Source organism: Neophocaena asiaeorientalis, unplaced genomic scaffold, assembly GCF_003031525.2.
Source record: "Neophocaena asiaeorientalis asiaeorientalis breed wild unplaced genomic scaffold, Neophocaena_asiaeorientalis_V1.1 scaffold357, whole genome shotgun sequence".
In the NCBI taxonomy this organism is placed as follows: domain Eukaryota; kingdom Metazoa; phylum Chordata; class Mammalia; order Artiodactyla; family Phocoenidae; genus Neophocaena; species Neophocaena asiaeorientalis.
The window spans coordinates 4,638,863-4,653,181 of NW_020173270.1; the positions used below are offsets into that span (position 1 = coordinate 4,638,863).

Below are 14,319 nucleotides of genomic sequence, written 5' to 3' on the forward strand. Positions count from 1 at the left end.
GGGCTGGAACCCGTGTCCCCTGCATTGGCAGGCGGATTCTTAACCACTGCGCCGCCAGGGAAGTCCAGCAGGTGCTATTCTTATCCCCATTTCATAGATAGGAAACTGAAATTCAGGAAGGTTAAAGTTTGGGCGGCACCAGCTTCTTCCATTCTTCCTTAAACTTCGTCAATGCTCTGAGGATAATCTCCCGATCTGCTTAATTTAAACCCCTTGGGGTCCGCCATCGTGGGTCCCCAAGCCCCAGCTCTGTGCATTCTCTTCATTCTCTCCCACACTGTGTGCGTGGGGGACTACTAGGGCGGACCACCGGGTTGGCTTGTGGGGACCTTGAATGCCCCCACATTGAGTTGGAACCTTACCACGTAAACGCCGGGGAGCCAGGAATGGTTTTTGAGGAGGGAAACGGACAAGGCCAGCGCTTTCTCCGTGGGGTCGTAGGTCTGTCCCTCCCTCTCCTGTCACTCACTCCTTAGGGAACGTGGTGGAAGGCGCCGAATCACAGCCTCCCCCTGGAAGCGCCCTCGTTGCCCCTGGCAACAGAGTCCAGGGGAACCACCGAGACCCGGCCCGACAGTGCAGAGCGCTCACTCCGGGCCAGCAAGGCTCGGAGATCTAGAAAGCGGAGCCTGACCGATTGTCACGTGGGCTGCCCACGGGAAGGCGGGACTTCCGGCGGCCCAGTATTTTCTTTCCGGTTGTTGGCTCCTACCGGCCCCTCCCTTACTGGCCCAAAAATGGAGAAGGGGCCCAGAAGAGGCATCGCATAGGGTTTGGGGGAATCTAGGTGACCAGAGATTGGGGACTGAGCCTGGAGAAACAGGTAGAGCTGGGGTCGCAAAAAGTCGTGAGGCTTAGATTCTGTGGCGATAGGGGTCTGGGCCTTGGTTCTGGAGCAGGAGGGAGGACGGGTTGAGGATCTGGAAGGCCAGGGAGCCTGAGGTGTTGTTGGAAGGGTGGTCAGGGACTTGGGAGGTGCGGGTGAACTGGGTGGGTGGTGGGTGCTGCGAGGAGCTAAGGTCTGGGAGGAGAAGGGAGGCAGGTGGGTGGAGATGGGGAGCTGGGGGAGTCTGCTACTGGAAGGAGGTGGGGGGGCCTCGTGGGTGATGGCTGAGTGGCCTGGAGGTTCCGAGGGTGACCTGGGAGGGGAGGGGAGGTGGCCTGCATTTCCAGGCCTCTGTGACTTATCTGGGGAGGACTTGGAGAAGAGAAGGGCCTGGGGCCACACTGGAGACTCCATGGGCAGGTGTGAGGGGCCAGTGCTGTGCAGAGGATAGTGAAGAGCTGGAGCAGGTGAGGATGCCAGACTGAGGGCCGGTGGGCTGAGAAGGAGGCTCCACTGGGGGGGATGGGATGAGAAGAGGGAGTTCAGGAGGGGCTGGGGCTGCTACCAGGAGCTACAGAGGGGGCTGGGGGACCCAAGGGGGTTTAGGATGGGGAGTGACTGAAGAAAGAGGTCAGCCTGGGGAGGGTTCTGTGAGGCATAATGGAAGGGATTGTGAAGAGGTCGGGGCTGGGAGGGGGTCAGAGGAGAGGCAGGGAGGCAGGAAGGGGTGGTGAGGGCATCATGAGGTAGTGGGGGTGGGTGAGGGAGAGTGGGTGCATGGCAAGGACATCAGGGCATCTGTCACGAGGACTGGGGGCCCCTGGGGTTCTTGGGAGGGGACAAAGGAGTAGTGGGACAAACGAGGCCCATGAGGGTCAGATCCATGAGTACGGGAGGGAAGTGCAGGTCCTGGGAGCCTGGGGCGGTGACAGGGAGAGGAGGCCACCTTAAGAGGGGCCCAGGGAGAGCCGTGGGCCAGACAAGGGGGTCCATTAATTTGTTCATCAAGTAGTGGGTGGAGGTGGGGGGCTGGTGCAGCTGGACTGTGTGTGACAGGAAGGAGGTGGGGGCTGATGGCTGTGTCAGACTGGAGGCCTGGGAGGACAGGAGAGGGGAGTCACATGGAGATCCAAGCTTCTGTGATGTGCCTGGAGCCGGACTGGGGACTCAGGGTGCGTGCGAGGGTGTGTCCAGCACTGTTACGGCATGAAAATCCGTGCCCTCTCAGGGCTCACGTTGTAGTGGGGAGAGGTGGACAAGTAGAACAATAAATAAACGATGAAAGATCAGCCCTGAAGAAAAATAAACAGGGTCCAGAGAGTGAGCCATGTGGGTGACTGTTAGGTGGTCTGGGAATGCCTCTCTGAGAAGGCGACTTGAGCGAGAGCTGGATGAGGTGAGACTCAGCCGTGTGGAAATCAACCCGTCTCTCTGTCTCTGTCACACACACACACACACACACACACCCACACACACACACACACACACCCACACACACACACACACACACCCACACACACACACACACACACCCACACACACACACACACACACCCACACACACACACACACACACCCACACACACACACACACACACACACACACACTTGAAGCTGGTGCCTGTCCCTCCCAGGCAGAACACTCCAGGCAGAAGGCACAGAATATGCAAAGGTCCTGTCATAGGAGGTTGGGTCTGTGTGCAGAACAGGAGGGAGTTTAGATAGGAGTGAACAAGGGAAAGGGGCAGGTTGTGAAGGGCCTGGCCTGTAGCGTGCGGAGGCTGCAGGATTCTGTCCTGCATGGGATGAGAGGGCTTTGTGCAGAGGAGTGACTGGGTTTTAGAAGGATCCCTCTGGCTGCCCAGAGGAGCCATGAAGCGGGTGAGTGAGGGGTCTTGGAAAAATGGCGTTTTTATGGAAAGATGGGGCTAGGGTGGCACTACGTGACTTGTCTTTTCTTCGACCTGAAACTCTCAGCTGTTGGGAGGGCTGGAGAGAGGGGCCGGGATGGGCAGGAAGCTCCCAGAGGCCTGGGGACAAGAAAAGAGGGCTGCCCGTGTGTCTGAGCAGAGCGGGAAGCATGAGGGCCATGAACTCAGAGCCTTGGCTCCTGAGAAGGTTCTAGAGATATAGCACAGATGATTCCAACTACTGGCATCGGGAGAGGGTCCTGAGGAAAGGAGGAGGGTGAGGCAGGTGAGTCAGACCCTGGTGGGAAGAAGGCCATGTCTGCTGGAACGTCAAGGCCAGGTCGTTCTCGAGCTAGGTTGGGTTAGGAAGCTGCCCATCCTGTGGGATGATCATCCTGCCTACTTCCCAGGGTGGAGGGGAGATTAACCAGATCTTTCTTTGGGGTTTTTTTTGGCCTTGCTGCGCAGCATGCCGGATCTTAGTTCCCTGACCAGGGATCAAACCCGAGCCCAAGGCAGTGACAGCACCGAGTCCTAACAACGGGACCACCAGGGAAGTCCCTAAACCAGACCCTTGTAACACACTCCACGCAGGGCCTGCGTGCGGCCTGGCCCGCTGCCCAAGCTTCCGTGACCCTCTGGGGCTTGTGAAAGGGCGTCTGGAGCTCTCGCTGGGAGGCACGTTGCCATGCGTAATAGACGCGCTGAGCGACAGCTAGCTCCTGGTGCGCTGTCTGGCACACAGTAGGTGCTCAGTAGATGAAGCCTCCATGTCTCATCCTGGTAGAGAGTAAGGGTGGAGCCTCTCGCTCAGGGAAGGGGGTGAAGAGCATCAGCCCCTGCGGATGGTAGGTGTGCTCTTACCTCGCCTGACAGATGATGACTCCGAGGCCCAGGCCGGTGCAGGATTTGTCCAAAGTGGCAGGCAGGGCGGGGAGCAGAGTCACCGTCTGCCTCCCGAGGCTCCTCCGTCTGCGTTAGACCCGTCTGGTGGCCGTGGTGGCCCCTGGGGCAGAGGCCCATGTCTGTCTGCTGGGGCAGGAGCAGAAGTGGGAGAGGGACAAAAGCTCTTCTGTCTGCCCCCATGTCACCTCACGGTCCCTCCGCATCTCCTTAGGGAGAAGGGCCCCAAAGAAAAGCCCAGCAAGCCGGCGCTCTGGCAGCCCCGCCAGGGACCTACCGATGAGGCGCAGATGGCGGCCGCGGCGGCCCTGGCCCGGCTCGAGCAGAAGCAGCCCAGGGCGCGGGGCCCCACATCACAGGAGTCCATCCGGAGCCAGGGTGAGCCTCGGCCGTCCTTGGGCCACGGGGTTGGGTACGGGGGGCGGTGGAGCGGGCCTCTGCCCCTCTGTCCTCGAGGCTGATCCTTGACTTTTCATGCGTTCCAGGTCCTGTGCTTGGCTCTGGCTGAAAATAATTTCATAGCCAGCGACTCGGGGTGGGAGGAGGGTTTAAATCACAGCTGTGAGCCAGTCCACAAAGGGGCCATGCAGGTGGAAAGGCCAAGGGGGGCTGCTGTGGTCTGGGTGGCACGGATGTCAGGGAGGTTGCGGAGGGGAGGGTTGGGACTCGGAGGGGGGGAGCACGGTGGCCTGGCGCAGCCTGGGGGCATGGAGAGGTTGGTGGGCTGGGAGGACGTTCAGCTGGAAGGACTAGAATTTGACCACACGAGGGTCCATGCCGGGGAATGGTGTGCCTGGCTCACACACTGACCCGTCCCTGCCTCTCCCTCCAGTGAGAAAGGAACTTCAAGCTGAAGCGACTGTCAGTGGGAGCCCAGAGGCCCCAGGGACCAACCCGGTAAAAGCATCACGATGGAAGCATGACACCCAAGGGGTGGCCTGGGGCGGGCAGGGGAGCTGGGAGCCCTTAGAGTGCCCGCTTGGGCTCTCTTCTGTGTTTGGTCTGATTGGTGCCCAGCCCTGGGCGGTAAGCATCTGGTGCTGGAGAGATGCAGAAAGGACATCGGGGTGGATCGAGGTCATCTCTGGCCTCAGGACGCTGGGGATCCCCGTGGTTTAGGGCGGTGTCATCTGGGACCTGTGTGCTTGGCACCTAATGACACCAGGCCCAGGGGGAGGGACTGCACCTCCGTTAAGTCCCCTCCCTCCCCTGTAACCCCATGAAGGTAGGTGCTGTTACAGTTCCCACTTTTCAAAAGAGAAAACAGGTTCAGAGAGGTGAGGCCTGGAGCCCTTGGTCATGCACTTCGAAACCAGCAGGGGCAGGACTGGAACCTCAGTCTGTCTGAGTCCAAAGCCCTTAGCCTTAGCACTGCCCTCTGCTGCCTTCCTTGGATACAGGAGGGCACCATGGAGACTGGTGTAGTCAGGGAGGCCTTCCTGGAGGAGGCAGGCCTCAAAGGAGAACTTGGCAGAAAGGGTGTTCTGAGCAGCACCACCTGTGAGGCCTCACTGAATTTCGGAATGGAACGGACCCTGGATATTACCTAGGAATTGAAGCCCAGAGCAAGGCTGGGACTCATCCAGGGCACCGTGACTCCTCACTCTCCCACCAAAGCCCCTCCCTCACCAGGTAGGGGGGCGGGCAGAGCAGGAACGATCAATTCAGCACTTACACCGTGTCCGGAGCTGCTCCACACTTTCCGTTCCTTACCTTGTTGAATTCTGAGGTGGTCCCTCAAGGACATCTTATAGACCAGAAGATAGGCTCAGAGGGGCCACGGGGTCCCATGGCTAATAGGTAGAGGGGACAGCATTGGGACCAGGATGTCTGGCTCCCAGGGCCACGTTCTCAGGACTGTGGCACTCGGGCGGCTCGGGGTGGCCTCTGTCCACAGTCTAGGCTCAGACACCCTCACCCATCCTCCCAGGTGCCCAAGCCCAAAGAGGAGGGCTCGACCCACCTGGCAGTGCCCGGAGTGTACTTCACCTGCCCGCTCACAGGGGCCATCCTGAGGAAGGACCAGCGGGACGCCTGCATCAGAGAGGCCATTCTCTCGGTGAGTGCCAGCCCTGGTGCAAGAGCCGCCCCCCGGGAGCCTGGGTGGCACAGAGCATATGCTGTGGTTCTGTTTTAACCTCTCTAAAGAGGGAATACTTACCTGAGGGACAGAATTCAAGATACAGAAGGGTAGGCGGGGAAAAGCCGCCTCCCACTCACCTCGCGGCTATTCTCCCTGAGGCAGCAGCTGTAAGTAGTCTAGGCCCCTTTTCAGAGATGCTCCAAATATGTACAAACTACCAATACATCTATATCTGCCACACGTGCTGTGTGTTCGTTTTACGTAAAAGGTAATGTACCGTTCACGCCTGACGTGGAAACTGCTAGGTATATCAGTGCAGAAAGAACTTCCACATTTTTTTCCCCCTTAAAACTCTGTATTTGGAAATAATTTCAAACCTAAAGAAAAATCGCAAGGAGAACAAAAAGAACACGTGAACATCCTTTAATCAGGGTGGGAGTGTCCTCTTACTGTTCTGACAGATTACTACGAACTTGGTGCCTCCAGACAGCATGCCTCTTATAATTCTGGAAATTAGAAGTGGGACTTGGGTCTCACGGGGCCACAGTCAAGTTGGCCGCAGGGCAGTGTGCCTTCTGGGAGCCCTAGGGGAGTCAGGCTGTCTGTACTCCATGGCTCCTTCTCTGTCTTCACAGCCAGCGGTGCCAGGCCAGGTCTTTCCCAGCTGCCATCTCTCTGCTTCTCTCTCTGGCTCTCTCTTCCCCCTTTTAAGGGCCCTTGTGATTCCATTGGGCTCACCTGGCTAATCCAAGCTAATCTCTAATCTCCCTATTTTAAGGTCCACTGATCAGCAGCCTTAACTCCATCTGTCACCTCCACACCCCCTGACCCATAACATACTCCCAGGTTCCAGGGATCAGGTCACAAATATGTATGTCATTCTGCCCACCTTACTCACATTTGCCAGTTGCTAACATTTTTACCCCATTGGCTCTGTCATGCCTCTCTGTTTTTTTCTGAGCCGTTCGAAAGCCTGCATTCTCCACAGTGACTGCGTGATGACTCACGGCAAAGAGTTGTTCCCTGACTCTTTAACCAACCCCGTGTTGGTGTTGATAAGCGCGTAGGAAGTTCCCAGTCTTTTGCTAGTGAGGACAATATTTATGATGAAAACCTTGTCTGTGCATCACTTTGAGCTGTAGGCTCCATTCCAGAAGCAGAGTTGCTGGGACAGAGGACAGCGTGTAGGGCTTTGGAGAGTTGTCACCAGATGAACCTCCACGTGGGTTGTCCTGATTCACACTCACCCAGCAGTGTGTGAGAAAATACCCATTTCCCTGTCCCCCGTTGTCACTGTGGGTTACCAAACATTTTTTGTCTTTACCAAAACTGATTGGTAAAAATAATATCTCAGCATAGTTTTAGTTTGCATTTCCTTTTTTAGGCTTAGGCTGGCTGTGTTTTCATATGAGAATGCATCCTTTGCCCATTTTTGTGTTGGGTGGTGTTTTCTTTTCTTATTGATTTGTAGGCACTCTTTACATATTAGGAAAAACTAGCCTTTTGCCTATGATCTGAGTTGTGAATATTTTTCTCCAGTTGTTTACTTTTTAGAGTTGGCTTATGGTCATATGTCCATGTAGAAATTTCTAATCTCTATGTAATTCAATGTGTCAGTCTTATTTTATGGCTTCTGGGTTTTGTGACCTACTTAGGAAGGCCTTCCCCACTTCAGGATTAAAACAACTCTTCCATGGTTTTTCTAGTGCTTTTCTGTTTTGCCTTTTGTTGTTTGCTTTGTTTAATGTTTAAAGCTTTGATCCCACTAGAATTATACCTGTGTAGAATAGGACGCATGGAGCTAGTGTTATTCCTTTTTTTTTCCGGATCGTTATCCAGTTTTCCCCAATCCTCATTTATTGAAACACCTGTCTTTTGGCCACTGTGAAATCTGCCATTATCACAAAGTAAATCCCTACATGGATTCCGTTCCTTTCTGGATGTGTCTGTTCTTTTGTCCCCTTGTCCATTCGTGCGCCCTGGTCCTAATTTAAACGAGGCTGCAGGCTGCCTGGGAACATCTGAGAACAGCATTTGGAGCTGCAGCTCTTCCCTGGGTGGGTGGGTGTGCTTGTCCTGAGGAGGCTGGAGTAGGGGGCGGTCAGCCTGGCTCAGCCTTGTCCTGAGAATGCCCCCCATCTTACTGCTGCTTCTCTGCAGACCCGATTTCTCTGCCCTTCCACGTATTTTTGTCCTACCCTGGCAACTTACTGGCAGACTGGGCTGGGTCCCAATTTGAAGTTCCCAGGAGAGCTGGCCCAGTTCAGATCAGACAACTAAGTGACACAGTGTGGCTGCTGAAGGCTCACCCCAGTGTAGCTGAGGGATGGTAGCTGGGGCAGGGTGGAAGCCCCACAGCTGCCTTCCAGGAGCTGTGGCTGGGCTTCTGCAGGGCTGCCCAGGGGTAGATCTGAGGGGGCCAGGTCTTCTGTGCTCTTGATTCATCACCTCTGGTGACCCAGATGTTCACCCCCACCATTTTTTTTTTTTCTTTTTGGCCACACCTTGCGGCATGTGGAACTTCCCCGACCAGGGATCAAACCCGTGGCCCCTGCAGTGGAAGTGCAGAGTCTTAACCACTGGACCGCCAGGGAGGCCCCACCCCCACCATTATCCAGGCAGAGCAAATGACTCTGGGGCTGACGCGGGTGCCAGCCCCACTCGCCATGTAACTAGTGACTTTCTGGGGCTGCAGAGAAACACCACCATACGGTGTGGCTGTGTGCAGTGGCTGTCCAGAGCGTAAGCAGATCTGCTGCCCAGTCTTGCCCCTCGCCTTAGTTTTCCATTCTTAGCCTCTCCTCGCTGGGGTGCTGTTCGCAGGGTCCCATGGGGACTGGTCAGTGATGTCTCCACTATCTTGCCTCCCCCAGGAGTGATCAGGCAGCCACAGGTCACAGACCTCTTTTGCGTCCTGTCTCTGCCACCTCCGTCTGTTTCTAGAACGTCCCTCGTAGGGATGGGGGATGAGGAGGGACGGCAGGTCCGCGGTGGCTGGCGGGTCCCGGGCACTCAGCTGCTGCGCCCTTGGTGGCGCTCAGTGCTGGCGTTGGGCACCAAAGCCAGAGCGGTAGGCAAAGGTCTGTGTCACGCGGACACAAGGGGTAGCGTAACAAGGGCTGCCATCGCCCCCTTTTCCCTAGACGTGAGGGCAAGGCTGAGGCCCCAGGCTGGAGTCATCAAAAGGGCTTTCCTCCTCCTTTTTCTGCTGTTGAGTTTGCTTCCGTCCCACGCTAGGGCCTGCTGTGAGACAGTTCTTACTGTTGTCACCGGTGTCACTGCTGCCACCTGAGTGCTGAGACCTGGCTGCTTGGCTGGCATGGCCTCCAGGCCCTGAGGTGGACGCTTTCTGACTCAGCTTTCCTCCCTCCTCCCAGCACTTTTCCACCGACCCAGTGGCCGCCTCCATCATGAAGATCCACACGTTCAACAAGGACCGGGACCGGGTGAAGCTGGGCGTGGACACCATCGCCAGGTGAGTGGGTGGCCCCCTCCCACTGGGGTGCCAGCTCCTGGGCCTCCATTGGGATCGGCTGAGGGGCCCCAGAGGGAGCACGGCCCTGGGAGTGAGGCCAGGCCCCACCCTTCACTCCCCCTCGCCCTTGGGGAAGGGCCTTGGCCTCTCTGGGCCTCATTTTACCAGTGTTTAGAATGAAGAGGTTTACTGAATCGGGCGTTTCCAACCCTGGCTTCCCTTTGGGATCATCAGAAGAATGTGAAGCAGGCAGGGTCTCACCCGCCGCCGACAACTCCTCTGATGGGAGCAGGTCGGAGGCGGGGCCAGAAGTCTGTTGCTCAGCAACCCCCAAGCCGGCTCTGGGGACCCATCAGCTCTGGCTCTGCCTGCTCCACCCCCACCACGGTGGCTCCTTGGTGCCCTCAGGGGGAGGCAGGACCGAGGAGGAGGCCCAGTGTCGGGGGCACCAGGGGTTGGGCTCTATGGGGTGTACAGGGTGTGATGGCAGCCTTCCCGGGGGGTCACTCTTAGCACGAGCCGGTGTGGCTCTGAGCTGCTCTCCCCTGTCCGCCCAGGTACCTGGACAACATCCACCTGCATCCCGAGGAGGAGAAGTACCGGAAGATCAAGCTTCAGAACAAGGTGTTCCAGGTGAGGGCTGCCACCAGAGTGACTTAGCCTGGGGTGGCCGGCGTGGCCGGGCCTGTGAGGCCACCCAGGACCCAGGCTGGCGGTGGGAGCAGCTGGGCTGCAGCCAGCCAGTGGCGGCCAGAGCCAGCTGCAGAAGGGCCCCTGCAGGGCTTGGGAGTTGAGGTGGGCAGAAGGTGCCAGGCAGGGAGGGAGGGCTTCGTGAGCGCTGGACGAGCACAGTACGCGTACACTGTCTGCTCTCGCCACCAACCCACGGTGTGACTCGACTTTTCTTTGAATTAGCTGGGAACACATCGGCACTGGGGAGATTTTTCACGCAAACGCAGACTTCTGGTTTCTGTGGAGAAATCGCAGGGTCCTAGCACTCTGGCCCGTGGTACCCGTGCAGCTGGCGGGGCCCCGCTCTCTCCTGGGGGTCCCCACCCACATCCAGCATCCCAGGGCCTGCCTCCCCCGCTTCTGGGGACTCCCAGCCTCCTTCACCCTGGTGTTGACCTTTTGGGATCCCAGGCCCTCTGTGAGCTCACCCCTGCAGACAGCTTTTGGGGTTCATCCTGTCCAGGGGCAGCGGCCGCTCTGAGACTGGGGACTCTGGGCCAGAAGGGCGGGGTAGGCAGTGAGGCCGGTGGGGCACGAGGAGGCCTCAAGGGTCCCTCATGACCTCTGGCTCCGCTCTCAGGAGCGCATTAACTGCCTGGAAGGGACCCACGAGTTTTTTGAGGCCATCGGCTTCCAGAAGGTGCTGCTTCCGATCCCCGACCAGGGTAAGAGAAAAAGAGAAGGGCCGTGGCTGAGCCCAGGGGCAGGGGTGGGAGGGGCCTGGCTCGGGGGGTCTCCCTGCTACGGCAGAGTGACATGCCCACGTGTCCCAGAGGGCCCCGAGGAGTTCTACGTGCTGAGCGAGGCCGCCCTGGCCCAGCCCCAGAGCCTGGAGCAGCACAAGGAGCAGCTGCTGCGCGCCGAGCCCGTGCGGGCCACACTGGCCCGCCAGCGCCTGGTCTTCCAGCCCTCGCCCCTGGCCTCCCATTTCGACCTGCCTGCGGACTTCTTCAGCCTCACGGCGGAGGAGCTCAAGCGAGAGCAGCGGCTGCGGTCAGAGGCCGTGGAGCGGCTGAGCGTGCTGCGGACCAAGGCAATGCGCGAGCGGGAGGAGCAGAGGGAGATGCGCAAGTACACGTACACGCTGCTGCGCGTACGCTTCCCCGACGGCTGCCTCCTCCAGGGTGCGTGCTGGGTGCTGGCTATGCTGCCTTGGGTCTGCTGTGCGCCGGCAGGAGCAGGCTGCTCTGGTCTGATCTTGTCCCGGGGGAGGAGGCTGAGGGCTCAGGGGGGCTCCCACGAGCTCCAGCGCCACACTTGTGCCCCCGCCAGGGACCTTCTACGCCCGGGAGCGGGTGGCAGCACTGTACGCGTTTGTCCGGGAGGCCTTGCTGATCGACTGGCTGCCTTTTGAGCTGCTGGCCTTGGGAGGGCAGAAGTTGTTGGAGGACGAGAACCTGGCCTTCAACGAGTGCGGGCTGGTGAGTGACAGGCTCCCCGCACAGCGGAACTGGGTTTTCTGGGTTCTTGGTGAATCAGCACAAACCCCCGAGGAGGGGGATGCTCTTCAGTTGGAGGTGGCATTAGGGGAAGGGGTCCTGGGGCCAGGCTCCCTGGGTGTGAGTCCCACCTTTCCACTTCCTTGCCATGTGATCTTGAGTAACTTCTCTGTGTCTACAAAATGGGAATGTGCCCAGTGTGTAAGAGTCCTCTGTGGTACAGAGCCAAGGTGACATTCAAAATGCAAGGAATTACTGGGGAGGGTGTAGGCGGGGGCTGGAGGGTGGTCAGACCCTGATTCAGGGAGGCCTGGACAGGAAGTCCTGACTTCCGGGGAAGTCCCTGTTATATGAGAATGGACTGAGTGCATGGGTGTGCCGTCAGCGGCGGGGAGCAGTCCCGGCTCCAGCAGGAAGATTTGAACGTGAAGCGGGAGCTCTGTCACATAAAGGCCAGAGTGAGGCTGAGGCTTCTTACCCCACTGCAGGTGCCCTCGGCCCTCCTGACCTTCTCGTGGGATGCAGCCGTGCTAGCAGACATCAGGGCTGCGGGGGCCCAGCCAGACTCATCTGTCCTGAAACCCGAGCTCCTGTCGGCCATCAAGAAGCTCTAATGAAATAAAAGCAAGGTTGGCTTCAGCCCCTGTGGGTCTGTCTCATGCTCTCTCCCTGCTTCCTCCACATTCCCCTCGTCCCCAGTCCCCCCACCACCCCAGGGCCTCCCAGCCTCCTCCGGAACCTCCTCCTGCCCACGGGCACCACAGGCATGGAGAGGGGTGCTGGTTGGCCCGTGGTTGCATGCCAAGACTGCCACCTGGATGGGGCAGCCTCTAGTAGCCTGCTTAGAGAAGCCCGGGCCCAGTCCCCATGTGCTGTGGCCTCGGTGGCTGTGGCTAGCCCTGAGGTGACTGGCACAAGAACGGGACACTGGGCCTGTCAAGACATGGTGTGTAAAATTCTAAACCTGAATAAAGTTTCCCGGTGGTAGGTTGAGGTCGTGGGAGGTGGTGTAGGGTGGCAGCTCTGCAGAGCCACCAGCAGGTGAGGCCTGGCCGTGGCTCCCGGTGAAGTGGGGCCAGGCGGACACCCTGTGGCCACCTGGGCACCCAGGAGCCCCTCATGTCCGAGGTGAGCTCTTCACTTCCCGCACCTTCCTAATTGTCGTCCCCACCGGCCTGATGAGCCAGCCCTGCTGAGCGCTTCCCAGGGCCCCGGAGCCTTGCAGGCCCCACAGGGCAAGCTCCCCCAGATGTCCACATGCTCCTCCCTGGACCTGTGAATGCGTTACTTTATGTGACACAGGGACTTGGCCTGTGATTGAGGATGAGATGGGAGGTGGCCCTGGGTTAACCTGGTGAGTTCTAATGTGTGGAGGAAAACAGAAGGGATGGGGAGATGTGGAGGAAGGGGCCACGTGCCAAGGATTCGGGTTGGCCTCCAACAGCTGCAAGAGGGACAGAAACAGATTCCCTCTAGAGCTTCCAGTGGGAACCAGCCCTGCTGACACCTGATTCTGAGCCAGTGAGGCCCTTGTTGGACTTCCGCCCCCCAGAACTGCCGGTAGAACAAGTCTGGCGGTTTGTTGCAGCAGCCGTGGGGAGCCAACGCAGACAGGGGGACCAAGGCCTGGAGGGTGTGGGCACTCGCCCCCGGTCACACCTCTGCCGGGAGACACCTGAGCCCCTGCTCCTGACCGCTCATCTGGATCGTCCCCTCCCTCTCACCCGCAGCCTGGCCCTGGGCTGTGGCCCCTACTGGACCCTTGCCTTCACAGAGGCCAGTGGTGGCTGGTTCTCTGGCCACTGTGAGATTAAAGCATCTAGGCCCCAGATGTCGTTAAAACAAAATTCCCTGGTAACGCCGTCAGCCACACGTGCTTTGTCTCCCACCTGGGCCGCCGGCAGCTCTGTTCCCACGTGCGGGCAGGACCTAGGCCCATCCTCCTTTGCCGCCTCATCTCCGGAACCCAGCACTGCCTCGGCTTGATACCCTGCTCTCGACTCCCACTAGGAGTCGACTGCAAATTGTCAGGTGGCAACTAAAACGGTTTAAGGCGACGTGACCGCTGTAGGTAGTCACATCACAGGTGGAGTCACACCTGCGTCCTTTCCCTGTGCCGGCACTCAGCTGCACCCCACATGCAGCATCTCGTCCTGGATGGGGCCAGGGTCCTCACCCCACAACTGGGGTGCTTGTCAGCCCCACCCGTGCAGAGCTGGAGAGGAATGGGACCCCTCCGGGAGGATTGGGGTGCTGCCAGGAGAGGCAGGCCCGGCAGGGACCTGGCCACCACATGGCGAGCTCCCTGTGGCTGGGGTCGTGTCGCCCTGTCTTGGGTGCATCCACAGTCAACACTGAACCATTCTTCACAATGAGATGCCAGCCGACTCTTCTCTCTCGGGAACAGCGGCAACAAAGACAGCATGATGTTAAGGGCCGGCAGACAGGAGCCCGGTTCCGATGGAGTCTGTGAATTCTGCCAAAATCTCAGCTGCCCCAGGCCCTCAGAGCATGCTCGAACGCCTCTGCAGGGCCTATCACAGCCCCGTCCGAGGGCTGCTCCAGGGCCTTGGAGGCCAGGGCTCAGCAGGCGCCGTGGCTGGCTCCACACTGCTCAGCTTCAACACTCCTGAGGGGTGGCCTGACCCAGAGGTCGGTTCTGGAAGCCAGGATTCAGCTCCTGGAGGTTGGGAATACCTCTGCTCGCCTACCCGAGGGGCAGGAGGGATTAACCGGCGTAAACCACCAGCCGAGAAGCCCTCACCTTGAACTAGGTCAGTGGGGAGGTTGAGGATTTCACAACAAAGAGGTGGGACAGCGCTTTTGCAAACCGTAAAGCTTTATAGACATGCCACAGGTCTATGCGTGGCAGGGACGGGGGCAGCGGGGTGGGGAGTGGACACCCGACGGCACAGAGCCCCGGGCTTGGGCCCAGGGCAATGGACGCACCA

At 58.8% G+C, this 14,319-nt stretch overlaps 1 protein-coding gene across 1 annotated transcript; it reads left to right on the plus strand.

Annotated features, from left to right (window-relative positions):
• Positions 1–771: 771 nt before the first annotated feature.
• UBXN6 (UBX domain protein 6) lies at positions 772–12,008 on the plus strand. The gene is made up of 10 exons (XM_024746058.1): positions 772–823; positions 3,854–4,017; positions 4,472–4,536; positions 5,570–5,698; positions 9,100–9,197; positions 9,755–9,830; positions 10,510–10,594; positions 10,703–11,053; positions 11,202–11,350; positions 11,857–12,008. Exons 2-10 carry the CDS (start codon positions 3,930–3,932, stop codon positions 11,980–11,982), a joined length of 1,167 nt encoding a protein of 388 aa, XP_024601826.1. The 5' UTR covers positions 772–823; positions 3,854–3,929; the 3' UTR covers positions 11,983–12,008.
• The last annotated feature ends 2,311 nt before the right edge of the window (positions 12,009–14,319 follow it).

What these genes read in the sequence shown, in the direction of transcription:
- UBXN6 (XM_024746058.1), top strand. Translation starts at nt 3,930, where the DNA reads ATGGCGGCCGCGGCGGCCCTGGCCCGGCTCGAGCAGAAGCAGCCCAGG. An exon ending in GGAGTCCATCCGGAGCCAGG is followed by an intron (nt 4,018 to 4,471) that starts GTGAGCCTCGGC and finishes CTCTCCCTCCAG; the next exon opens with TGAGAAAGGAACTTCAAGCT. An exon ending in TTCAGAACAAGGTGTTCCAG is followed by an intron (nt 9,831 to 10,509) that starts GTGAGGGCTGCC and finishes CTCCGCTCTCAG; the next exon opens with GAGCGCATTAACTGCCTGGA.